At 37.2% G+C, this 27,633-nt stretch overlaps 1 protein-coding gene across 3 annotated transcripts in view; it reads right to left on the bottom strand.

The window, feature by feature from the left end:
• The window catches only part of dennd4c (DENN domain containing 4C), a 74,513-nt gene that overhangs the window by 16,024 nt on the left and 30,856 nt on the right, over nucleotides 1-27,633 (bottom strand). For all 3 annotated transcript variants that reach the window (XM_004910862.4, XM_002935667.5, XM_004910863.4), the window contains exons 7-23: nucleotides 19,306-19,372; nucleotides 17,872-17,930; nucleotides 16,971-17,115; nucleotides 16,597-16,772; nucleotides 16,054-16,154; nucleotides 15,134-15,352; nucleotides 12,474-12,619; nucleotides 11,423-11,458; nucleotides 10,696-10,826; nucleotides 10,129-10,261; nucleotides 8,876-9,082; nucleotides 6,506-6,634; nucleotides 5,088-5,232; nucleotides 4,521-4,667; nucleotides 3,075-3,230; nucleotides 1,518-1,655; nucleotides 282-1,429 (exon numbers count right to left, since the gene is read on the bottom strand). In XM_004910862.4, the coding sequence (XP_004910919.1) occupies nucleotides 282-1,429; nucleotides 1,518-1,655; nucleotides 3,075-3,230; nucleotides 4,521-4,667; nucleotides 5,088-5,232; nucleotides 6,506-6,634; nucleotides 8,876-9,082; nucleotides 10,129-10,261; nucleotides 10,696-10,826; nucleotides 11,423-11,458; nucleotides 12,474-12,619; nucleotides 15,134-15,352; nucleotides 16,054-16,154; nucleotides 16,597-16,772; nucleotides 16,971-17,115; nucleotides 17,872-17,930; nucleotides 19,306-19,372 (3,283 nt within the window). The remainder of the gene's footprint in view (nucleotides 1-281; nucleotides 1,430-1,517; nucleotides 1,656-3,074; nucleotides 3,231-4,520; nucleotides 4,668-5,087; nucleotides 5,233-6,505; nucleotides 6,635-8,875; nucleotides 9,083-10,128; nucleotides 10,262-10,695; nucleotides 10,827-11,422; nucleotides 11,459-12,473; nucleotides 12,620-15,133; nucleotides 15,353-16,053; nucleotides 16,155-16,596; nucleotides 16,773-16,970; nucleotides 17,116-17,871; nucleotides 17,931-19,305; nucleotides 19,373-27,633) is intronic.

Here is a 27,633-nt window from a genome sequence, read left to right as displayed (position 1 = left end):
ATCAAGGTTAATATAAAATACAAACCCGGGGTATATAGTTTGTAAAATTAAGCTCTAATAAAATACATTAAATACAACTACTGTTTGTATCAGGCTAGTTACTATGTAAACTATTTAGAGCATTACAGATATTACATTTATTTAATGAACTCAGTGATAACATGAAATACACAAACAAAAGTTAATTTTAAACCTTCAAAATAAGATATTTAACATTCTTTTGAAATTGCTGCAGGATATTGATCAACACAAATTCACTGCATAAAAAGTATGATACTTGCCTCATCATCAGAGTAGCTATAAGCGGATGCAACAGCCCCCCAAACTTTACTTGCTACAGTGGCTGCCTGCTTCATGCCTGATTTCAGCACATCCATTTTAGGTCCTGTCAGAAGGTTGTCAAATTTTAGCCCAGGAAAGGAGTTAACCATCGAACCCAAAGAGCCATGTGGGGAGCTGCGGACAAGGGCAGTGAGTGAAACTGATCGTTCCTTTTGGTTGCGTAGGTGATGCTTTGGACTGCTAGTAAAAGTCTTGGATCTGGATACAGCTGAGTTCTTCTGGTTTTCACTCTGCACTTCTGATGGAGGAAAAGAGTCTACGGGTAAGCTAGAGCGCCGCTCCAGGCCAGCTTGGCTGTGGTTCCCAGATTCCCTTGCATTGCACTCCTGTCCTCCTAGCTCCATACTTGAAGACTTGGAGCCAAGAGGACTTTTCAGGTTCATGTAACTTTCAATCTCATCGGCCAGATTACGTGCCACAACAGGGGAAATGTGCTTTTCCTCAGATGGTGATGGCTCTTTCTCCACTGTCTGTGAAGCCATTAAAGATAGAGGGTCAAGACCCTTTTCTACCCCTTCTCTTTCTACGGATTTAGTGAGGCCATAAAAACTATGCCTTTTATTAAGTTCACTTATAAGTTTAGGAGTATCCCTGAGAGCAACGCTGTCTTTCACTGTGCCTATAACAGAGTCCCCAGCATCCACTGTGCTTTCCTCTTTCACCGTATCTAACTGATCAGATGGCCCCTGCAGTCGTGAGGCTGTTAGCTCCTCAGTCTCTGTGTCAGGTTTTTCATCTTGTTCACAAGCTGTGCTATCAGATGTCTGACAGACAGACTGTTCACCTATACTTTCAAAGCAGAATTCATTCTTAGCATGCTGGGGTGGTGGTGTCTTTGAAAGAGCTGCAGTAAGTATTTTTGCATCCGCTCCCATCTTTATGGCAATTTCATTAGTGGTTAGGTCAAGACTGCCTTTCTTTAGTAGCATACCAGCTCGGCTCTCTGCGCTGAAACTACAGCTTCGCTCAGCAAACATTTTCTGCCTCTTTTGAGCTCTCTCACTGGACTTCTTGTTTTGACCTTCGCTGGAAAACACATGGTCTTCCCCAACATCTGAAACCGGGGATAATGGTCCAGTTCCACCTCCTGCAACCAGTTAATTGTCAAAAGTTTGTATATGGATGAAAAAATACTTGATTTGAACATACAAGTAGATGACAAAAAGATGGCTCACCGGTACTGCTTTTCCTTCCTGTGCTGTCAAAAATTCCAGAAGGTACTTTAACAATGCTACTTGCACAAGGAGGTGATTCAGGAGGATTTGGAACCTCAGAGGTTGAATGTAATTTTTCTGGATGTCCTTCACTAGATACTAAAAATACAATAACAAAGTCTTTCTTAATCACATGCTCCACAAGACACTCTAAAGACAAAACAACACAATAAACAAAATAGGAAAAATGCATTAAATTATATTAACCGGCTGTCCATTTTGGGATTAATACAGTTACTTGTTTGCTAGAATGGCCAGCCTGGTTTTTGGTTGCTGAGGTTGCTGCCTGGGCTTAACTGTGAAGCATAATCCAATTGGAATTTACACACACTATCAATGATAAAACCTTTAACTTGTAAAATAAAACACAAACCGTAACAAAAACCTGAGATATTTCTTAATTCAAAGAATTCACCAGTTCACCCCAAGCCATATCCAGTCATGTTGTCCCTTAACCTACTGCTATCTGTGATGTGAAATGTTTATTCAAAGTAAACCTCCCCTTATCTGTGATAAGAGTCAAAACAAGGTTTTCTTCAGATAATAAATATATGATTGGAGTTCACAGATATTGATCTGGTAGGCTGAAAAATCCCATTTGGCGAGGACAGCAGCAGATTTCAGATGTGACCCATGAATCTGTACAGGCCCTCCATGTCATCTGATCACTTGCCTGGTGGCCAAATGATTTAAGCGACTCATCTGACCCACCACATGGGTGTCCAGATCAGTGAAATATGTGTTTGTGTTGCATCCTTGACAGACAAGCAGATCCTCCAAAGCAGGGGTCCCCAACCTTTTTTTACCCTAGTGCAAAGGTTGGGGAGCATGCAAGCAAGAAAAAAACTTCCTAGGGGATGACCAATAATAGCTGTGACTGGTTATTTGGTAGGTCAATGTGGACTGGATAATTACAGTAGGCTTTGTTAGGCAGTTTAGCAGGCTTTGTTTGACTCATTAAAAATGAGCATCTGCTTTGAGGCCACATTAAAAGGGTTGTGAGCAACATGTTACTTGCGAGCCCTTAGTTGGGGATCACTGCTGCACAGTATGGGCAGCTGGAATTGTAAGCTTCACTTGTAATAAGTCCAGTATAGCAAGCCGTTATTGCTTTTATCATATTCTTTTCAAATACACTGCTATTTCCTTTTTAGCATATACACAATAAAAGTAATGTATGAAGTAGGGATGCACCAACCAATTTCTTTGAATTTGGCCAAATCCATGATTCTGTATGTAGAGTGCACACAGCTTTTCTGAATACAATTTGTACCTGCTTCTTTAACTGAAGGCAATTTGGTCTTTGGCTGTTTGAGCCTTTGTGTACTTGAAATGCCAGGGCCTATTTTGGACCTCAGTCTAGACCTGACCCCTACAGCTGTGTAACTAGGCTTTGAGCTTTCTATTACCCCATACTTTTAAGCAGAAAAATTCACTGCCATTACACTTGTGCACAGGCTATTCTATCTAAATTCTATACTCAGCTGTGCACTGAAAATACAAGTTAAACATTTTCACCTGTTGGATCCATAGAGGAAAGTGAAGGCTCATCACAGTCTGGTGTGTGTTTCTGCTTTGCTTTAGCGTCTGTTTCTGCTTTGTTTTTCTGATCAGAACCACTCTGAGCATCATCTGTCTCGACCTTGTCTTTGGAGCCATTTTTAGATGGACTCTCTGAAAAAAAAATGTGCTCAGTTTTATTCTGTATAATTTCTAAATCTCGCAACATCTATTCAGCAGTGAGTAAGCTGGTACATAATGCTTCAAATGTGTCTATAAAACACCTATTGAAAGAATGAAAGAAAGCACTTTGCGAAGAAAAACAAAAAACCCCACACAAGAAAGGTAAGTGATAGTGTGAAGGATGCTTTCCAAGCATAAAGTGTGTGCACATGACACAAAAAAGACTGTTAACATTAGATATAGAACAGATAAACCTGGGACTAAAGGTGGCCATAAACAAGCAGATTTAAGCTGCTGATTCAGCCCCTTAAGTCAGTAGCTTGTGGGGCATTTCAAAAAATTGGTCACATATTGATCAGTCTGGTTTAAAAATCCCATCAGGGAAAGGACAACATTGGCTCGTTGATGTTGTCCTTACTCTGATGGCCCACATTCCTGACACTTAAATAATCATTTCGCCAGATGGCCATAAAATCAGATCAGCCCAATATCACCCACCTCAAGGATCCTTCTTTGGCGACCTTGCCAAACAAGTGGATCTCTTAGGGGCAGATTTACTAATCCACGAATACGAATCACAAATGGGAAAAATTCGGATTGGAAATGAAAATTTCTCAAGATCGCAAATATCCCGAAAATGCTTACGAAAAAATCGTATTACTCATGATAATATCATATTGGCGATCCGAAAGTCACAAAATTTTTGTGCTGACCATTGTTGTAAACAGTGGCAGAGCCTTTCTGAATTTTTCGTGTGAGCGCGAAAAAAACTGCAAGAATACGCTCAGAGCGTTTCGTATGAACGCTCCGAGCATTCGTGTCTTAGTGAATCTCCCCCTTAGTGTGTTGCCAGCTACGTCAGATCGTTTGTTAAAGTCTGGAACAGGTTAGAGTTGGGACAGGGATATATGAAGTTGACTTGAAATGTCCTGGGGCAGATGCTTTGGCAATGCCTTTTACCATTACGTGGTGGATTTCTGTACCATTTTGTTGGTAAATTTACTGTAACTATTTCTTAACTATATTATCTGTCATCTTCCGTTGAAGGCGCCCAAGCAAAATCTGTGTCTAGGGCTGAATCGTCAGGTGGAGGTAGAATCTCTATTGTTTCTACCTCCACACCATATCTGATGATTCAGCCCTGAACGTCAATGGAGGGAAAGATCGCAATTGGTACATGTATCTTATGTACCTTAAGCCAAATTTTCATGTTAGGAGCAGACACGAAAAAGCATGTGAAGTGAGAAATTAGATTATAGGTTAGCAGCCCATCACAAATACCTGTGCTAGAATGGTTATCAGTGGAATCAGTTCTGATTAGATCGCGCACGAAAAGGGTGTGCTCCCCAGAGTTAGAATCGTTATAATTATCCACTTTTTGTCGGCTCACAGCATTGCCATCATTTGCATGTGCAGCACTTGGAAGCGCTAGAGAGATAAGAAAGGTTATCATATGCATTAAATAGTTAAAGCAGCAAAAAAAAAAATCAAATCAAGTCTTGTAAGTGGGTAGGCTAGCTACAAAGGAGAGCAACATGACTTCAAAGTATTGTACATGAAAGGCAGGTGGTAACATATATTAAGGGGCAGGTACTTACTGCAAAATTAATGAAAATGCACATATATTATCATCCAGGGGGGTCTCTGATGACAAAGGAACATGTACCAGACATTAAAGGGAACTAGTGACAGTTTGTGAATCAGTGAGTGAGTTAAAAATTGCCCACCAAACAATCAAACACAAGCCTTTTAAGCAAAGGGACATTTTTAATTCTAAGAACCATATTGTGAAATGCAGATGGAGGCATCATGCAATATTTGGGGTTTCTTCACTAATGATCACTTTACCTGATGCCGAAGAGGACTCGGAAGATGTCTGTGGCTTCTTCGTTGCCCTTCGGAACTGAGCCAAACCAAACACCACATTGCGCACTTTTGTCCATAGGAAGTTTCCACTGCGATTACTGCTTGGCCATGGGCTGACCAACACAACCTGACCCACAGAAAACAATCATGTTTTTTTAAACTAATTCTCATTTAGAAGAGGGATTGAAGACCTACCGTAAGTAAAATATCAAGGTGATACTGACACATTCCTTTCACTTTACCACAGCTTGTTGGTACTAACCTAAGGTTTGCCATCAGCTTGAAGCCCCCCCCCCCCCCCCCCCCCCCCATGCCCTTCTTTCTTATCTATGTCAGACACCAACACCTCTTTCTCTTACTGTGTCAGTAAGATCAGGCTTGGCAGCCAGACAAACTGGGACATTCTATCAGTGCCCTAACCATTTGGTAGCACTAGTGCCTTGCAGTGCTGGAAGAGCTGGGGAAGGGACTATAAGACCATGGGCACACAGAGCATTTTCTCTGCTTCTTTCAGCCTGCGTTATTTTGCAGCCTGAGAGAAGCAGACAAACTCCTTTCTGCATTCCTGTGTATCGGCATTGGAAAGTACAGCCTCTGCTTTAGTGCAGGTACACGGAGTGTTGGCTCAAAAATGTCTGCTTTCGCATTTTTTAGGCCGATCTCTACTCCTCTCCTTGTACCTGCACTCAAACCGAATCTGTACTTTTCAGTGCCGATAAACGGAGATTTGGAAGGGATCGAATCCCCTTCTCTCAAGCTGCAGAAGAAACACAAGCCCATGGCCTAAGGCACTGTGTAACTGTGTTAGTGATATATAAATAGCAAATATAGAACAAGAAAAGTATAAGACCAAAACCTTGTTCTTTGAATACTTTTATTAAAAGTTCAAGTGGCCACATTACTTTATTCAGCAAAGGCATTCTCCATTTAAAGCAAAGACAGCTGCACCCTACAAAATATAGGACTATGCTGCTTTTCTGTTGTTGTTGTGTGAAGACAATGTTTAAAAATGACAACCCACATGTAAAAATGCAAACTGAAGAAAAGTTGTGTGTAAAAGATGTAAAACATTTTCTTTTTAGATATTATCTATGGAAAGCACAACAACAATATTTATAAAAAGGGTATATTTTCCATATTATCATATGATAACCTGTCCTATTTACATAATGATTTCTTGCATTTATAAAATCTGAAGCAACATCATATATTAATAATATGTTTTTATATTTACATTATATATTCTAGTGATAATGAGAACTGTGCAAATTTTAAGAATGCTAGGGAAAATATCATGTGATAAGTATAAAAAAATAAATAAATATTACATTATATATATATATATATATACATACACATACAGCTTATCCTGTATATTATTTTATGTCTTATAACCATACCTTATTATAGTAACCATAGGTAATTGCATTTGGCTGTATCCCAGCGTTTTTCATCTCAAATAATACTCTCACTGCCAGAGCAGGGTTCTCCCAAATGCCACACAGTTGCATTACCACTCTGTAACACACCTTAGCAAAAAATGAATAAATAAATAAATAAAAATAAAACAAGATAAAAGGCTATGGTTAAAGGTTTTATTCTTTAATTAAACAACCTATAGGTCTTTCGGTATTTACCGGCTAATATTGTGGAATTTCCTTGCATTCAAATGCAATTTTACAATTTATAGCTGTACCTCAGACAGCATGATTTGCATGAAACCAGCAGAGGTGTTCATTTCTCACTTACCAAAGGTAAAAGCCTTAGTGAGTTATGAACATACCCTGCTGCTAAACTACATGTTCTATGGGTGACAAACCATTGTATGTAACATTGCCCTAAAAGAGGACAGCCAGCTGCTGCTAAGAAATCTTTGCAAACTACTTTAAGAGCAAGTTCATTCTTAGAGGTGGGCAGTTTGTTTTTTTCCTTTACCAAAACAAAGCAGATTTTTTAATGCAAATATATTATAGATACTATAGTACTACTATTATTATACTATCAAAAAATATATATATATATATATATATATATATATATATATATATATATATATATATATATATATATATATATATATATATATATATATATATTATATTATTAAGGAAAGGCCATCTCCCATAGAGTTAATTTTAAGAAAACAATTACAATTTTTGAAAATGATTTCCTTTTTCTCTGTAAATAAAACAGTACTTTGTACTTGATCTCAACTAAGATATCAAATCCTTATTTGTAGCAAAACAATCCAATTGGATTTATTTCATATTTAACTGATTTTTAAAGTAGAGTAAATGTAAACATACATAGCAAGATTTGCTCATTTGGCATGGTCACCAAAGCAAATCTTTCCCATGGTATGCCCACCTTGGGTGGCCAATATCGTGGTAATTACACTTTAAGGGGATACAATGAAATGGATACAAGAAGTCGGAGGAAGGACCACATCAATGTGCAATCCTCAATCAGTCAAGAAAATCAAGCCTGCCCAATTAACCTCTGGATAATTTTCAGCCAGAATATCATTGGGGGAAGGCCTGTCGGAGGGCCCTATACACATGCAGATAAGTTGCAGATAAGTCCCTTAAATCTGCCTGTGTCCGGCCACCTTAAAATATGTATACCCCTTATGCAGAAAACCCTAGGTCCCAAGCATTCTGGATATGCTTGGATAACAGGCCCATACCTGTAATATTATAATATTGATGGGAGCCTATAATTAATTTTTTAGTTTTTGACTTGACTAGATCCCTTTTTCAAGCTGACTATAATCAGCTTGAAAAAGGAACTAAAATGTTCTGAAAGCTTGCTATGGTTACCGTATTTTTCGCCGTATAAGACGCACTTTTTCTTCCGCAAAACTGGGGGGGAAAAGTTGGTGCGTCTTATACGGCAAATACACTGAAGGAAAGTGAAAAATTGTAAATGCGCTTACTGTATTTACTCGCGCAAGCACAACTTCCCATATAACTGTTGTGTTGCTTGTTGTGCGCACAACGTGGAGTGCGAGCACTTTCTGCCTGCAGGACATGCCATTGAGGAGGTACATCTGTACGTTCACAGGGGGTGGGGGCACGCCAGCTAGTGAGGCAGTTAGAATCGGCTCGTGATAGCTGCAGGTAGGAATGGAGAGCACACACGCTGTGACACTGGAGGGAGAAGGGGGGTTGATTTGGGCAGACTCTTCGTCACAGCTCTGAGAGCTGTTATTCATTCAAGGGTTAACTGTGGCCGGGAGGAAGGAGGAGGGGGGCTGAATCGGGCAGATATCCTCTCACAGCTCTGAGAGCTGGTATTTACTTAAGAGATAATCGCGGCTCGCCGCTACTCAATCAAGTGAGACGGCAGTAGTCAGCTGGGGATATGGTGGTTTTGTATTTGGTTCAGAATCTTTTTTTTGTAGATTTTCCTCCTTTAAAATTGGGTGCGTCTTATATTCCGGAGCGTCTTATATGGCGAAAAATACGGTATCTTAGTTAGCCAATAAAAGTATCACCTTTATTCCACTTGTTATTTTTTATTTCAAAAGGGTTAACCTGTAAACATTTTGACTGGCTAATACAGTACATCACCTTTTCCTGCATCTTAAATTATTGCCATATTTACCTTGTTACACACAAACTACATTTGTCCCATACATATAACACACCAATAAAATATATTGTTAAAAGTGAGTTTTTAGTATTGCATATTCAAATTTATTTAATGGAGGAACTCTGTATTTATACCTTGTATAATTAGAAATGTACTGATATTTCATAAATACTTACCTCATCCAATGGATCTACATCAGTTTTCCTCATCTTAACCAGCACATCATAAGCCTTCTGAAGTGCACGTGCTTTTGAATGTGATACCTTAACATAAACAGGCAGGCAAATAAACCACAAACTGAAGCACTGGCTGAAGAGACATTTGCCCCAAGCAGGATCGTTGCTAAAATATTTTCTAGCTAACTTGTGAGCCGTTTTGATTTCCTGAAGAAAAAAAAAAATCTTTAGTATTCTTATTTTTAAAAGTCTAAATAACTTATTAAAGATGTTACACAAAAACAGCTGATTGTATTAGACAAATAACATATAAAAGCACCATATAATTTGACTGGTGAAGTCTTAGAGAGCCATGCTGAAAGATTTTTTTCTATATGACAGATATACCCCACTTGTCTACAGTGCTATAAAGGGGAATTGCTTTAAATGTACATCATTTAAATAAAGCACCATTTTATGCACTCTTATGCTCATCTTGTTTGCTTAGACATGGGGACCAATATATAAACAGATCATAAATAATAACATACATAAAAGATTTGTAATAATATGTGGGATCTATCACACTGTTTTGGATTTATATGCTTAAATGATGCTTTGCCCTCCAGTGCTATCACAAGGAATGGAGGAATGCTTCCTTAGCTTAAAGGAGAATGCAAGTCAAAATTTAAAAAGCATACTGCCCAATAGTCCTCCTATTGTTTAGTAAAAACACCACACTTTTGGCTCACCTAATCAAATATTTACTCAGTCACACTTACTTCACATTTTCTAGAACAGGCAGCCATTTCTAAAAAGGTATTCTTCCTTCCTTTCCCTCCTTGCTTCATACTGCACATGTGTTTCATTCCCTCCCCCCCTCCCCTCTGCCAGATCCGCTTCTGATTGGCTGGTGGGCATGTGTAGCTCAGAACAGGAGACAGGATCAAGTTACACACATGCTCAGAGAATAGGAAGGCTGCCGCTGGCAGCCTACAGTAAGGACAGAGAGATTTCAGTGATGTCACTGTAGTCTTCACACTGCTGTAGGCTGCCAGCACCATATCTCAGAGAAGCAAGCAGGGATCTGGGAATTTAGATATGCAGTAAGTACTTAAAAAGAATGCCTTTAGACTTACTTTTAATTTATATTAACCTTTCCTTGTCCTTTAAGTAATAACACCAAGCAACTGTTAGCCATACATTTTGTATTACAAAGCAAGAATATAATACACAACAGTTAACAGTTACCTAAATCTAGAAATATACTAAACCTGTTTTGTCCTTTTTGCAATAAATGTGGGGCTGCTTGCTGCTCTGCTACTCTTAGTATTCCCATTGAAAGTAAGATATTGATCACGTATTCGGTCAAAAAGAGCGTAGTCTAGTCTTGGAAAGTTTTTGTAGCTAGTTGTGAGAAAACATATATATTTTATTAAAATTTACATAAATATATTTATTCCTTCAAATAATATTTTCACATTATTCTTTTTCTTTTTAAAAACAAAAGAAGCAAGACAACTCTTACAAGTGACTACAAGGAGTAACCCCTGAGGAAAAAAACTAGAGCATCCCCCAAGGTTGACCAACATTTCGTAGGCATACTTTAATGACACAAAGGAATGGTGATCTTGAAGCAGCAGACCATACAAGGGCTGAATCTGCCTGCAAAACACAGCATATTGGCCCATGCAATGTCAAAAGCAAGGAATTCCTAACTGGCATCTAATCAGAGCTCAGCCAATCTAAGTGGCTGGAAAATACCATCAAGTAAGGACAGCATCAGGCTGAGGATGCAGCAGGCCTCCAAAGAACAACCCCAATGTGATCTAATGGCTCACCTATATCTTGGGTGAGGGTCAGGTCCATCTTCCGGCAGAGGCTCAGGTGGCATTATAAACACAGTGTGCTCGCTCTTCTGTGAGTCATCTAGCTCAATCAGACGAGTGTCTTCTGGAAACTCCAGATCCCCCTGTTAAGTAGGGAACAATACTTACTCAAAATATCAGAGTACAAAGAAATGAAAAAGAAGTTGGAACTTAGAAGAAAGGACAGCAATGGCATTTAGTAATCTCTCTTCCCTCTTTGCTGAAGTAAGTTAATCAAGGAGTGAAAAATCTGAAAGCAAAGCTGTATGAAATAAGAGAGGCTCAAATAAAAAAGGCTCCTTTCGCTGCTGAATGATCCTTCACCAATTAACCATATTTTGGAAAGAGCACATGAATGTAAGGTTAATGACTCAAAGGGCTGCTTTAGGCACTTTTAAGTAGCCACACATTGTTAAAGAACTCAAAACATCCCCCATGGATTTAAATTGCAATCACGACATGTGTTCTTGCCAGTGCTAGTCAGGCACAATTTTGGGCAGCTATTGCCAGACAAGCCTTCGTATGAGCACTTATCAGGAGACTGTAATGCAAGTCTGTGGGAGGCTGTTTCAGGTGATATTATGAAACATTTTTCCATTACTAAAAATGAATCACTTTAAGTGCTGGAAACAGCCCTGTGTGACCATGTACCCAAAGAGGTGGAAGAAGAAGATATTCCATAGTAACTCTATTTACATACCTTATCACCTCTCTCCACTCCTTTATCAGGAAACAACTAAACAAAGTAAAAACTCTGTTAATTACTTTATCCACACAAATACTGTGCAATGTCTCCTACTAGTGGCAAAAAAATTAAATGTCACACTGTATTTCCATTTTAACAGTTGGATTCCATCTTTCCTTGTTTTTTTTGTTTTTTTTTTTTAACATCTACAAAGAAGTGTAGTAATTCTATTACAAGAAGCCAAGGAGACACCATGCCTGTCAATGGAGCTATAGGTGGGGGAGTGCAGAACAGCGGATGTGCTTTCCTCCATCTAGGTAAAAGAGTAGAGAGTGGAATGCATATGATCCGCTATTCCTGAATATGTGGAATAAGAAACTGCAACCTTAGACACCTCACACATTGTTAGTGGGGAATAAAATCTGCCTGTTGCAGAGCATTTTTAAAAACAAAAAGAAACTGAGTAAGAAAGTTAGTTACAGAAGCATTTTGGCGACACATGAATAATGCCAGGTAGAACCTGGGATCAATACCAAGAACAGACCTTGCTTTATTTTGGCGACAAATCTTTCCCCGATATGCCCATCATGAATAGGCGAAATCAGACTAATTTGATTGTTTGGTCCTACAAGTACACCTGTCAGGGCACATGGCGGTTTTGTGTGCAAAGATGAAAGTATGCATTTATACACCAAAATATGCAGTGTGTATGCCCTGACAGGCTGTTGCTATAACTGTTAGTGCATACAGAACACAGGGTGGAAGCAGGCTGTCAATAGCCTCAGAATAAAGCAGTAACACCAAGATAAACTATACAAGTCCAAGTCTACCAGGCATGCCTGGTAATAACAGGTATGACAGCTGCAAGGTGCTACATTTAAAGTAACCTGGGCCAATGCATTTTTTTTCTTCTGAAGAGAAGCACCAGCCTGGGGACTGAATTCAGATGAAGGGCAGTGAATTTGTCTTTGCTTGTCCTTTAAGGAAATTTATAAACAACTACTTTTGCATGCTTTCAGTAAAACATTTAAATACATTGTTAAGTACTATTAAGTACTAATTATACCTTATCAATGCAGTCATCAAAGAAGGCCAGGCTGGTGTCCTTATCACTGACAAAGCTGCACTCTTCAATGAAGCGGATGAAAATCTGGGTTTTTGTCAGTGAAGTGTAGAATTTTATGTGTGCACGATCCCTACTTTTCAAAAACCCTAGACAAAAAAAAAATTGGAAATAAACCTGATTTTTGCAGTACAAAAACCACCCACAAAACTATATGAGCATTCCATCAGGGAAAAATTAAGAGTCCAAAATAACTCTGCTCGGCATAACTAAAATTAATAGAAAGCTTTAGTTTAAATTGTGTTTTGATTATTATTTTAAAGCTAAAAATAGTCTATTAGTACAGGTATGGGAAACTCATTATCCAGAAAGCTTATGGGAAGGCCATATCTTATAGACTCCATTTTAAGTAAATAAATTAAATGTCAAAAATTCATTTTCTCTGTAATAATAAAACAGTACCTTGTAATTGATCCCAACTCAGATATAATTAATCCTTACTAGAGGCAAAACAATCATTTTGAGTTTATATAATGTTTAAATTATATTTTAGTAGACTTAAGTTATGGAGATCCAAATTATGGAAAGATCCCTTATACAGAAAATCCAGGTTCCAAACATTCTGGATTACAGATCTCATGCCTGCACATAAGCATGCAATGGAAGGATATATTGTACAGTGGATATAACAATTCTACACACCCCTGGTAAAATGTCAGGTTCATGTGCTGTACAAAAATGAGACAACGATAAATCATTTCAGAACTTTTTCCACCTTTAATGTGACCTATAAACTGTACCACTCAATTGAAAAACAAACTGAAATCTTTTAGGTGAAGGGAAGAAAACCAAACCAAAAACTAAAATAATGTAGTTGCATAAGTGTGCACACCCTTAAATACTTTGTTGAAGCACCTTTTGATTTTATTACATCACTCAGTCTTTTTGGGTATGAGTCTATCACCATGGCACATTTTGCCCACCCTTCTTTGCAGAAACACTGCTAGATTGCAAGGGCATCTCCTGTGCACAGCCCTCTTCAGATCACCCCACATATTTTCAATCGGATTCAGGTCTGGGCTGTGGCTGAGCCATTCCAAAACTTTAATCTTCTTCCGGTGAAGCCATTCCTTTGTTGATTTGGATGTATGCTCTGGGTCGTTGTCATGCTGAAAGATGAAGTTCCTCCTCATTTTCAGCTTTCTAGCAGAAGCCTGAAGGTTTTTTGCCAATATTGACTGGTATTTGGAACTGTTCATAATTCCCTCTATCTTATCTAAGGCCCCAGTTCCAGCTGAAGAAAAACAGCCCCAAAGCATGATGCTGCCACCACCATGCTTCACTGTGGGTATGGTGTTCTTTTGGTGATGTGCAGTATTGTTTTTGCGCCAAACATATTTTTTGGAATTATGGCCAAAAAGTTCAACCTTGGTTTCATCAGACCATAACACCTTTTCCCACATGCTTTTGGGAGACTTCTGATATGTTTTTGCAAAATGTAGCCTGGCTTGGATGTTTTTCTTCGTAAGAAAAGGCTTTCGTCTTGCCACTCTACCCCATAGCCCAGACATATGAAGAATACGGGAGATTGTTGTCACATGTACCACACAGCCAGTACTTGCCAGATATTCCTGCAGCTGCTTTAATGTTGCTGTAGGCCTCTTGGTAGCCTCCCTGACCAGTTTTCTTCTCGTCTTTTCATCAATTTTGGAGGAACGTCCAGGTCTTGGTAATGTCACTATTGTGCCATATTTTCTCCAATTAAATTCTTACATAAATTCTTTTGTACCCTTCTCCTAACTGATATCTTTTAACAATGAGATCCCTCTGATGCTTTGGAAGCTCTCTGTGGACCTTGGCTTTTGCTGTGAGATGTGACTAAAAAATTGTCAGGAAAGACCAACTGAGCAGTTGAACTTTATTTGGGGTTAATCAGGCACTTTAAATGATGGCAGGTGTATGCTGACTCCTATTTAACATGATTTTGAATGTGATTGCTTAATTCTGAACACTGCTACATCCCCAGTTAGAAGAGGGTGTGCACATTTATGCAACAACATTATTTTAGTTTTTTTTGGTTTTCTTCCTACTCCATCTAAAAGATTTCAGTTTGTTTTTCAATTGAGTGGTACAGTTTATAGCTCACATTAAAGGTGGAAAAAGTTCTGAAATGATTTATCTTTGTCTCATTTTTGTACAGCACAGGAACCTGACATTTTACCAGGGGTGTGTAGACTTTTTATATACACTGTACTTATTTCCTTTTGTTGATTCTTCCAAGTGAATGGGAAATCAGCAGATGATTTCAAGCCATATGCCTTCTCTCCGTAAAATATGCCAACTTATCTATTCTGCCACCATAGTACTTAGAGGAAGGAGATCATTTTATAGAGCTCCATATTTCTCATTACACAGGAAAAGCACCACGCTGAACACAAACCTATATGTTAATCAAAAGAATATTCCACAATGCTGCATAAATGCTGTTATGGGTTGCATGTAAAATGTTATTGCAACTAACTAGTGATGTGCCAGGATGACACTATATCATGCTTATTTAGAGTACAGGTAATTAACTAAACTTTATTGCAACCATAAAGTATATAAAGATTTTGCAGTAGTGAGTATGCAAAAAGTTTTTCAAGTTTTTCCAATTTTATTACCTTGACGGTCAAACAGTGAATCTGCAGCAGTAGCTTTGTTGGATGGTGCTTGAGTTATGGGTTTCAAGTAAGCCCTATAACCTTTGAGTATGGATGCCATGAACCGTAGAAATGCCTCTTGAATTTCCATCTCCAAATCTGTTGTTTTCTTTTGCCATGAGAAGTCTGCCTCAATTGGGGCCATCAGCACAGCAGACTCTTCTGGAGACTTTTGGTGAACTGTAGAAGTATAGTGTAGAGCAAAACTAGAGTGCTGATTTATTGAAACATTTTGGATAGAATCATGTATTACAGTGGTTAAGTTTCTAGATATCTGAACATTTGGCCATGCACACAGATTGGCTCACTGAAACAACTCCATGCATGCAATGAATTCGGACATTAGGTGATCTGCCAATCTATTCGGTATTAAGTTAGATGACTGTACCGTTCAGTCAGAAACACCCTGAAAAGCTTTATGTTACCAGTTTCTACTTAGACCAGTTACTTTAATGTCATCAAAAATTATTAATTTTAATATATTATTAATTATATAAATATTATTATATATTTGCTGCTCTACAATGTATTTTATTTTTGTGAGTGCATATTAATAATAAAGATATGCATTTTTGATTTAGCCAATACTCAACCACCCTGCAAACAGAAGTCCATCTGCAAAGCAGTAAGCTATTAATAAGAATCTCACAGTTACTGGAAGAACAGTCAAAACACGTCTCCATGAATGTAATGTCACACAATCTACATTTATGTTAACCTTTCCCTGTCTTGTTCCTATGGTCTTGCAAAGCCACATGCAGCTAAATAGCACATCGAAGAAAGAACCGGATTCTGTAGATTTTGGAGTCTATGGCAGGCAAGCAAATAATGGCATATGTGTCCCTCCTTAAATCCAGCTATATCTGGCTTTTAAAACTTACCTGAAGAGAGTCGTGGGTAAAGCTTTTTTAAGACGCCAATAAGGTTTTTCACTGGTTTCTTGGGAAGCTGTTTCCAGCTTAAATTCCTCTTGTCTTCAGACCTGAAGAGAAGCAACAAAATTATTCATCAATTGAGTGAGTTTTCTAAAAAATTAGAAATATTAAACTAATAACATACATGATTATTCTGTGTTTGGACATTTTTTTTTTGCATAAAGTGAAAAGTGTTTTTTGTTTAGAACTTTTTGCATAAAGCAGTGTGGGTATGCTAGTTTAAATAGCAACAATCTTCACAAAAAATAAATTCCATAAATGCTAATATAAAATTGAAAGACTACTACAATCATTTATTGGGCAGATTTATCAAAATGTGAGTTTAGAGCTTAATACATAAAAACTCACCATGTTCTATTCATCCCTATGGGATTTTTAACTTTGTAACTTTCACCTATTGATAAATGCGCTTCTAAAAATCCCATAGGAATAAATAGAACGTGGGGGAGACTTTATATATTAAGCTCTAAACTCATTCTCAGTGCTTACGTGTAAACCATGCTTGTGTCCAAGTCGATGCAAACAACATCCTGAGGCGGGTCATACAAATCAAAGTATCGAGAATCCACTCCCACAATAAAGGGAATAGGTGCACTAAGCACATCCGCGAGAGACAGTGGGCACAGGGGGATGTAAGGGCACTGCCACTGGAAAGGGAAAATCATCTAGGCAGCAAAGAAAAAGATAAATATAAGTGATAAAAGATACAATTCCAGGAAGGGTCTTGATTAACAAACACAAAACATAAATACTGTATGGGAGGACTCATATGGGAGGACTCATGCTGTTACACATAGCGTATAAAATTAAGGACTACAAATATATTACATAAGATTACAACATGGGGGGGAGGTAATACTTACAGCTACTACAGCCTCAGCAACTCCAGTCAGCACTGCTGGCCTGAGGGAGTGAAGGAGAATCTTGCATTCTAGCAGTACGAACAACAGCAAAGAAGCACAGTTTTCTGGTCCAAGATTCATAAGCAGTGTACTAAAATTTGCTCCACTACACAAGAGATGGATAAAACGTATTAAGTTTGTAAATAAACACACAATTGAGTGATTTCTGTATAAAACTGAATAAGAAGTATAATAAAAGGAGCTGCACTTATACAAAAAAGGTCCCTTGCAGTTTTTAATGTAAGACCTTAAATATGCTTATTTATACAGTTACTTATACCAGTTACACTCCACACAAATCTCAAGCCATAGAAGATAAGATAAATCTGTTGAACTGTGGAGACAAGAGTAGTTTTTATCAATACTCAACATAAGTACACACTTTATGATTGGCTAGTGTGGCAGCATCTCTGTGAGAACTGCAAGAAGAGTATCAACCACTCTCCTAGAGGTTCAATAACTTTATGACTTTGGAATGTTGGGGGCATAATGTGGGCTTGCTCTTACATTCTTCTGTGTTGAATACATTCACACAACAGCTTAAGGTGGCCACATACGTGGCGATTTTTGATCTAGGGCTGAATCGTCAGATATGGAGGTAGAAACAATAGGAATTCTACCCGCTTCATGCGATTCAGCCCCAATTCAGCGCCTTCAATGGCGTCAATCAAAATCTTCTAACCCACCCGATCGGCGAGTCGTCCGATATCAGCAGCCTCCTGCGACATCGGTCGACTCACCAACTTGCCATACACACTCCGAATATCGTACAAGAAGAGGTTTCGTATGATATTATCGGTGCATGTCTAGCCAGCTTTAAACAATAAAAGAACAGAATAAAGTTCTGTGAAGCCAGAATTACCTTAGAGGCATTGGTGTTGCTACTGGCTGGGACAGAACTAAGGCATCATGAGCAGAGAGCTGTAATAAAGAGGAAAAGAAAAGACAGAATTATATATGGAACAAACATATTTCTCTTGTACATTTAATTAAACCAAGCAGTGTACATACAGACATGTATCCTTCTCACCGATTACTCCAATAAACCTGCATGGAGGCAGTTTTTTTTGCACCTACTGAATCATGAGTGACTTCCTTTTTTGTATTTTGCATCCAATGCTAACAAGCATAGTATAATCAGTTAACCTGAAAGATTATATGGTTTCCTAAACAAAGAACAGAATAACCCACTGGCTACTACAGCCAGCCATACAAATCGATAAAAATATAGAAATGACTCATGGTCTATGTATTAAAAAAAACCTTTGGTATATATGCACAGCTTGAAGTCCTCTTCTTAGTGATCACTGACAAGAATCTTGTGCAGTTGAAGACATGTCCAGATCAGTTTCAGGCAGAGATTGTACCATCAACCCCATTGTGTCATTGTGTTACTTTGCTTCCTTAAATCAAGCAAATAGGGTAGTACTTGTGTGGTTTGGGCTTAAAGGAGAAGGAAAGGCTAATAGAGAGTTAATCTCAAGCTGCAGGCATACCTTCAGTTGTCTCAATAGTGCCCTTAAGTCTCCCCATATTTCACCTGTTCAGAAGATCAGAAGCCAGACAGGAAGAAAAAATGCGCTCAGCATTTTTTCTTCCTGTCTGGCTTCTGATCTTCTGAACAGGTGAAATATGGGGAGACTTATAAAACTGAATAAGAAGTATAATAAAAGGAAGAAAGTTCCCATAATGCCTCACTCCAGCACAGACACCCAGACCAAGTGAACCTGCTCAGTTACTAAGACTATGAGTCAGCTTCCTGCTGATTGGCTCAGATCCACATTCCTAAGGGGGGGGTGATTTCTTAGCATTCTTGAGGGAGGGGGGAGCAGGAGAGAGCAGAAAGCTGTGTGTCTGTGGCACAGGAATTACAGACACAAGAAATCTTTTTTCAGAGAAGTCAGTGCAGCGTTTCTTTAAGTGCTTATGGCTGTATTTACATAGACCTTTCTGATAAAGCTTACTTAGTTTTTACCTCTCTTTCTCCTTTAAGGTCTTTGGAAGGATTCTAGAGTTTTAAAAATGATTAAATTCTCCTTTAACTTTTTTTTTTTTTTTTTTTAATAATTTTTGACCAGGAACTGCTTCTTGTTTTTGTATCTCAAACCCACACAAACACATACATGTCACCCATAGCGACCAACCAGAACTTTGCTTTCATTTTCTAACATTTAATATAATAATTGTATATTAAATAATATATAACAATATAATAATTGTTGATAAAACACTAATGGCTGCTGCGCACCCATATAAGATATTAGCCCCAGAACCACCAAACACTCATCTTAATTACCTGAACAAGAATTCTTGGCCTCTGTGGTGATGGGAAGGGAACATTGTGCATAAAGTGCGATATGTGCCTATAAATAAAAACAAACATTTTGATTGATATTTAGTTACAGTTTAAATACAGTAATAAAAAAAAAAGATTTCATGTGCTACTGTACACAGTGTTTAATCACAAAGTATGGGATGTGCATTAATATTTATTATTCCAATAAAAACCAGGAAACCACAAGTGCCAAGAACTCTATAGGTACATACTGTCTAACAACTGTTATATGAGTGGCCAAGGCCAAAGTACTATGAGGAACTTAAAAAACACAAAAGAAAAGAAGGCCTAAAATACCACACATAACACAGATTTATAAAGTCATATAATTCATTGTAAAGCATTTATGCATCAACATGAAAATTGATTAAGATGCAGTTCTTCAAAACATTAATATAGTGCTAGCTGCTATTAAAAGAACGCACAAGCAAAAAACATATAAGCAAACAGAGAAATATGGTTTTATATATCAAGCACTATATGCTTGTGGCCACTGTCCTCTATGATTACCTCGAGTTTTTATCCCAATATTTTAATTATTATACAAATAATGTGCATCCTACTAACACAAATAATAAAGACAGTATTTTGTCTTTCCTCGCATATAATGAGCTATACGAATAGGTAACATTTATTTACTACAAAATACAGCTTTAGAGATAACTGTAAAACTGAAATATAAATAGGGATACTGTAAGAACTGAGATGGAATAAAGTGTCAAAGCATTTGGATAATTCACAATTTAAGAAAAAAATGACATTTTAGCAAGCACACATCCCACTCAGAAAGAGCACAGCCTATCACTATTAACAGAATTAAAGTCAAGGTAAGTCTGGATGATTGAAACACTTGCACTGACATGCATGGCAATCACCTGCAAGCACTTGTCAGCAAATGCCATGCAAGTCAAAAGGTGCAATTTTGAAAGCTATGGCACTGAGTTTTTGGGCACTAGCCCCTAATTGGGGCCCTCCGCCTGTCTGATTGATATCAGTCCGGAAATGTGATCTGACTATTCGGCCATCAGCCCAATACCACCAAGCTCAAAGTAAGCACATTGGGGAAAGATTTGCTTGTTTGGTGACCCCACCAAGTGCATGTCTGGCTTTAGGCTAAATGGTATGGCCACCAAGATGTCTGTAATTACAGTATAGGTAAGCAAGTACACCACACCAAAAATCTGCTTAAGAGCAAGGTCACATGAAGCGTAGATCCGCTTTTTCGGTCAGGCTGAAAGAAGGGGATCTGCTTGCCTATGCTGCTCTGCGTGCCTGCACTAAAATGACAGGATCCACTTCAGTGCAGGCACACACACAGTAGAGCAGATTGGAGGTCAGCCTAAAAACGTGAGCCAGGTGTTTTATGCTTCATGAGCCCTTGCAGAAAACTGACATCATGCAACTTCTGGTGTAGGATTAATAATAAACTAAAGTAATAAGGCAAAATATTGCCATTAGCTTCAAATAATGTAATCTGATTTATATAGAGCAGGTGTCCCCAACCTTTTAAACCCATGAGCCACATTCAAATGGTAAAAATGCTGGGGAGCAACACAAGCATGAAAAAAAGTTCTAGCTATGATTGGCTATTTGGTAGACCCTTTGTGGACTGGCTGACTACAGAAGGCTCCATTTGGCATTACACTGTTTTTTATGCAAGCAAAACTTACCTCCAAGCTAGGAATTTAAAATTAAGCATCTGCTTTGAGGCCACTGGGAGCAAAATTCAAGGAGTTAGGGAGCAACAGGTTACTCTCAACCTACTGGTTGGGGATCACCGATATAGAATATTGCTCTATTTGTGCCTTCATGCAAACAGGCCAAATCTATTTTCAAAGGGCATTATACCTCCATGTTCAATAAATAGGGCTTGCGATTAAATACTTTTACCTACTGCTTTAATTAAGAAATGCACTACCCCAGAGTACTTGTTCAGTTTGAAAATGAAACTGGGTAAATTGCACACAATTAAAAATATTTCTAATGTAGTTAGCTAGGCAAAAATGTAATCTATAAAGGCTGGAGTGAATGGATGTCTAACATAATTGCCAGAACGCAACTTGTTATATTTGACAATGTTCATTGAATAATATTGGTGAAAAAGACATTGATAGGTATCCAATCAATCTTTGGAAATCAGCTACCAACTGTCACTGTCACAAACAATAAACAAAGAGATGTTTGGGAAGACAGTGTCACTAAACAAACAAAGAAGAGAGTCACCTTCCCCAACTGAATCCATGTAAACAATATTGACCATCTCCCAGAAAACTGGTTTATCAAGAATATGGTAAGCTTGGAAATCCCATGGGACAGTGACAGCTATGTGTGACATTCAGTATAACAGGTCATTGGAAATGAATGGAGACCTATGGCAAGGGAAATATCCCTTGGTCTACAGCGACTACTACAGGGCAGTGTTTCATTCTAGTTACGGGATGTTTACATGCAAACATTGAGGGGCTGGGGCCTGGTTGTCATGGAGGGCAAGTGGATATAACTTGAAGCCCTTCCACTTGGTGGAGCAGCAGAAGAAGAAAGAAAGGAACAAGGAACAGGTGATGTATCTGGAAGAAACACCTTTAAGAATAGCTGCACAGACATCATACCTTATACATGCACACACAGACAGTAGCGCAGTATAGTTAGAATATATTTATTAGAAGCCTTGTATGCTGGATGCTTCTCTTCCTATAGGATTCAATGTAACTGTGATAATATTGTTTGATTGTACTGACTGTAGTAATTAAAGTTCTATGTTTATAAGATATCAGAGTCATGGATATGTTATCACAGGTTGATAGAATATATGTGTTATTAAACAAAGCCTGACAGGTTAAAGTCGCTAACCCGGTACTTAGGGGGGCTTATATACATATATACAGTGTTCAGAGTCAAGGAAAGCCTGACAAGTTATAGTCAATAACCCGGTATTTAGGGGGGCTTTTTACATTGGCGTAGCCAGGCAGTGAACCCTTCTTCTGAGAAGCATTAAAGAATCTAAGTCAGGATTCTGGAAATCAGATGTATGACCTTAAATTCTATATTTGGACCTAGATCAGCAAATTTAGGATTTGAAATTAGCAGACGAGATGGAAGCTATAAGTTATTTTGCAGATAATGCTACAGTTAAATATGTGTGTAAGGAAAGTTTAAATGCATTGGAATTGTTAAATGATATGTTACATCAATATGAAAATGCAAACAGTAAAATAGGAAAATTAACATTGCATAAGAAAAGGAAATATGTTGGTAATTTAGCTCAACTTGTGTCTCAGTATAAGACATCATTAGAAAGTAGTAAAGATAACATTGTACCTAACAATAACAAACAAGACGTCTCTTCTGAAAAGTTTAAAGTTGAAGGTGTTTGTCCAATGTGTCATCTTAACAGAGAAGAAGTTGAAATTCTAGGGGAACAGTTTACACAGAGAGGACAAACCATAGCAGCACTTACAGAGCAGCTGGGTGAGGAAAGGTGTAAATATCAGAATAGTTTGCCTGCTGTGACAGAATGGGAAGACAGTAAATGTTTTTTCCCTCTACATACAGCACAAGTGGCACATCCAGTGACCAGTAGTGTTAGACACTCACCCTCCAGCAACTTACATAGCTCTTCATTTACAGTGGAGGAGCCCCATAAAAGATATGCTAGGGAGATAAAATCCTTAATTACTCCCTTTAATTCCAGTGTTCACATTGCATATAACCTTGTAATATTTGAGCAATTTGTGGCTCAGTACAGTCTAGATGATCAGACTGCCTGCTATCTTTTAAGAATATGGCTACCTCCTCACTACAGTAATGCATTAGCACTTGGGCAGCAGGATAACAGGTGGGCTGATAAAGAGGAGCGCAGCAATCAGATTTTAGCTCTTCCAGGGGTAGATGCTATTGATATTTCGTTCTTAAATGATATTGTCCCTGGAGAAAATGAAGATGCATTTGCTTTCTGTACAACATACCATGCATTATTTTGTATGGTTACCCACAGGCAAGATTTAGAGATAGGAGACCCCAGAATGTTACGAATACTTGCAGGGAAATATGAGGGCATGGATTTCATTACACGCAACCTGCTTGCTAATGCACGCACTTTTCCTGAATTTCTCTATATTTTAAATGACTGGAGAAAGCATAATGCTGTTACATCTTCTTTAACCTTAAAAGAGGCCAACATACCCAAAACAAACCAGGTTTGTTTTGCTTGTAGGAAAATTGGGCACATAAAGAAAGATTGCAGATACAGGAGGGGTAATAATAGACGGAACAGGAAATATGTAGGGAACTGTGATCTCAGTGATCAGAAAAATTATGTAGCATCTAGTGAGGTATCTGACTATGCAGGGAATGATATAACCCATAGTTTCATGCCTCAAAGAATTCCTAGTGTTTCCATTGGCACAATAAGTCAAACAGAGAATTGCCCAATTGTGTTGGAGGAGGAAGTACTGCAAACGAAAATCATTACACAGGTAGCCCCTACAGTAGATATTGGTGGGGAATATGAAGCATTTTCACCAGTTACTCGTAAAAAAGATTTGTTATGCATGGAGGATGGTTTTAATTTAGGAAGCAGCAATGAACTTACAAAGTTACCCCAAAATAAAATGAATTTGCAAGATTTAAACAGTCAGTCTTGTAAGGAAAGTGCAGAAAACAGACCAGCATTTTGCATGCAAAAAGTAGGGAATAACAAAATAAATGAATCTGATCACACAATAAATTTTCCTGCAAAAGATAAACCTAGGGAAATTTGTGTACAAAATGACAATTCTGTAATACACCCCCAGTTACCGAGCTTACCCAATGTATCTGCTAGTATCAAGGGCCTATTGTTAGAAAAACAGAATAAAGATGGAGATCAAGTGTGTTATTCAAAAGATCAGTTTCAAGTTTCAGATGTTAGCATAGGAAATGTTATTTCCCCAGACAAGGTTCACAATTTTGTTCCAGAACCTACTATAAATGCTTGTGATTATACAAATGACATACAGGTCCAAAGTTTTGATACTGTGAATGGGTTTAAATCATGGTCAATGGGATTATCTACATCTTTTCCTTTATTCACCACAGCAAGATGCCTAACCAGTATATGCTGTCAAAGTAATATCTTACAGGATCTCCATTGTCCCGCAGAAGGAAATGGCTTTGAAAATCTCTTTGCTAAAAGGCAAACAAGCACACCACGTTTGGAAAAAAATTCAGGGGAGATTGATACAACACAGGAAAAACAAGGGATTGTTCTATCAGCTCAGGTCTGGAATGGCAAAAAGGAATCCAATATTAAACCAGAGATTACCATAAAAGATTATCATTTTTGGTATATCTTTTTCCAAACTGTGGTATTGGTTTTGCGGTATATTTTCCCTATCACACAGTACAATTTATATATGGACCTGAAGCCAGAATTAGAATGCCTTATTTAAGTAATTAATGTCAGTACTGTGGGCCTTAGCAATTAAATGTAAATAAAATGTGATAAAAGATTGCACAGCAAATTAATATGTACAGTATAAAAATTATATGGCCACAAGAAAAGAAATGTTTATTTGAAACAGTGTTATACAATAGGGTTTATTAGTTTTTCAGAAAAGGTGAATTAACTTCGCATCAAGGAGGTGTATATTTATCAGGACACTGTAGTGGCTATTTCTGTTTTCTTTCTTAAAAAAACAAACAAAAAAAAAAACTCTTTTTGCAGTTTATAGTATGGCTGTTGTTCAAACATGAAGTTTGTACTCAAAAAGGTATTATATGTGTTTAAATGCAGGATAAAGAGATGGGAATATCAATTTAATGAGATGAGTAAATGCTAAGGCTAATTATATGTGTTGTTTTTCAGGATATAAAGCCAAAGTAAGAGAATGGGAGGCCTTTATAGGAAATTACTACATTTTTCTGTCCTTACAAGAGCAACACATGGTTCATAAGATATGAATATTCCTGTATTTATGAAATATTAATTCTAATCAAGTAGACAATTGCCTTTTAGTAATATAGCCTCATTGTCAGAATGTTTGATACAGATTGTTCTTAGTTATATCCTAATTTGAGAATTCTTTAAAAGGAAATACATTTAATATGGGTAGCAGATATATTATTGCCAACTAAGGGCAACTTAAAGTTTTGCAATTTTCTTGCAACAGTAAAGAATTTTCTTGTAACAGTGAAGTAAATGAAATCAAGTACCATGAATTAATATTTTTATGAAATTAACAGCAAATGGGACATATAATGGATACAGATGTTCATAAAAATACGTCTTCAATACCTAAGTTTGCTTGCAGGAAAATCAATGAATCCATAATGGGGCTTCCCAGGCATAGTCTAACTAAAGGGATGTGTACTATTGTTCCCATTATTTAACAGTCTCCAGTTTAACATATATTTACATATGTATGCAAGCTTATGTGGCTGTGCTGGTTACCTTTTGGACTTTTTTTTTTACAGTTTGGAAGGCTAGCAATTTTTTTTTTCTTCCCAAAGATAATTGTCTGAGTTGTGCAAAACCTTTACATTAGTGTACAAGCAGAAGAGTAGCATAATGACATGTAAAATGTAGCAAGTGATTAAGATTTTCAAAAGAAATTTGCCTTTACATGGATTATAAGTTTAAATATTCTATGGTTACGTGATCTCATTTGACTTGAGAAAGTATTTAATGTAGCAATATAAATGTTTTTAATTTGGTGGTTTGACTATACAAAAGGTATACCTTTAAATTACTAAAACTAAGTAGAATCTATCAGCCTAGTATGCACTAAAAAAATGAATTTTGGCAATTTTTTCCCCTTATTTTTTGTACCTATTAGACAATTAAAAAACATCCAGCTGTTAAATTACGGATTCTGTATACTTTGCATTGAATGGTATATATATTTTGTTTTGCTTTCAAATCCACATATGGTTTGTTGTATAACCCTTTATGAGTCCCATTGGTAAAATGTAAACAAAAATGTTTATTTATGAAGTGAGTTACCTGATCTTCTTAGTAACTGTAAGTAAGAGTCCTTAATCCATTGAATATACACTACATAAACTTACAATGGTTTTGAAATATTTGTTGACTGCCAAGGATGACTTTTAATGATGTGTATGAATTGGTCCTGAATGTTACGATATATTTAATTCTAAAATATGTAATATATATTATACACACAGTAGTTACAAATTACAGCAAAAATAATATATATACATATCAGAGGGGAATGATGATAATGATGATCATATCTTCTAGTCAAAATCAAATGTTTTAAATTTGGAATTATAGAGTTCTAGTTTGATTGAAACTATAAAGGTAAATATGTATACAGGTGTGGGATCCAGACCCATTATCCATAAAGCACCAAATTATGGGAAGGCCATCTTCCACATTGATAAATTATGTAAAAACCTCCTATCTGGAAAACCACAGGTCTCAAACATTCCAGATAATAGATCATATTCCTGTACTGGCTAAGAATATTATATAATGGGTTGAATTTAATATACAAAATGCCTACTTCACACCAATAGTCGGTATGTATATTTAGTTAAATTTGTTGGTATTACTAGATATAATGAAAATAATATATGGCACTAATGTTCAACTGTGTATGTTGGTTCAAAACTAGCCCATATATCTTTATTGTACATGTAACCTGGTCTGTCATCATATAAAATGCTAATGGTTTTTCTCTGTTACTTCCTAACATAATAATTGCCTTAACTTTACTCAGGTAGGGCAGTGTTTTGTTGAGCAGGATACACAACTTGTTTAAAAAAATAAAAGTAAAAAAAATAAAAAACACTGACAATGACTAAATAATTGTTATAGAAAAGAATTCAGTGATATTGATCAAATTGCTTAAAAGAAATTCTAGTTTAACAAATTCTTTTTGTATATTTGGTTCTTAGGAATTATTTTCTGCAAAACCGTTTTTGTATTGTATTTATTGTTTGTTGTATTTGTTTCAATGAGTGTACAGCTCATGCTTTGTGTTAAATGTGAGTGTACAGCATCCAAGGCTAGCCCTATTATTTATGAATTTTAGTGTATACATTTAAATTATGTACACATGCCATCAACTGTTCCTACACCGTTTGACAAGTTTGAACACCTATTTGCCCATCAGACCAGAGCCCAGATATGACGTCCCACAGAATTCAAAGCTTCTGGAACTCTGCAAAATTGGCATTCCCCTATCTTTGATGCAAAGGCGGGAATGTTATTATGGAAATGCTACAGTTAAGACTCTGTGTCTTTTTGACACAAAGGCGGGAATGTTATATTTGACAATGTTCATT

Source organism: Xenopus tropicalis, chromosome 1 (genome assembly GCF_000004195.4).
Source record: "Xenopus tropicalis strain Nigerian chromosome 1, UCB_Xtro_10.0, whole genome shotgun sequence".
NCBI classification, from domain to species: domain Eukaryota; kingdom Metazoa; phylum Chordata; class Amphibia; order Anura; family Pipidae; genus Xenopus; species Xenopus tropicalis.
Note: the sequence above shows the minus strand (reverse complement) of the source record. Positions and strands in the feature narration are given on the sequence as shown.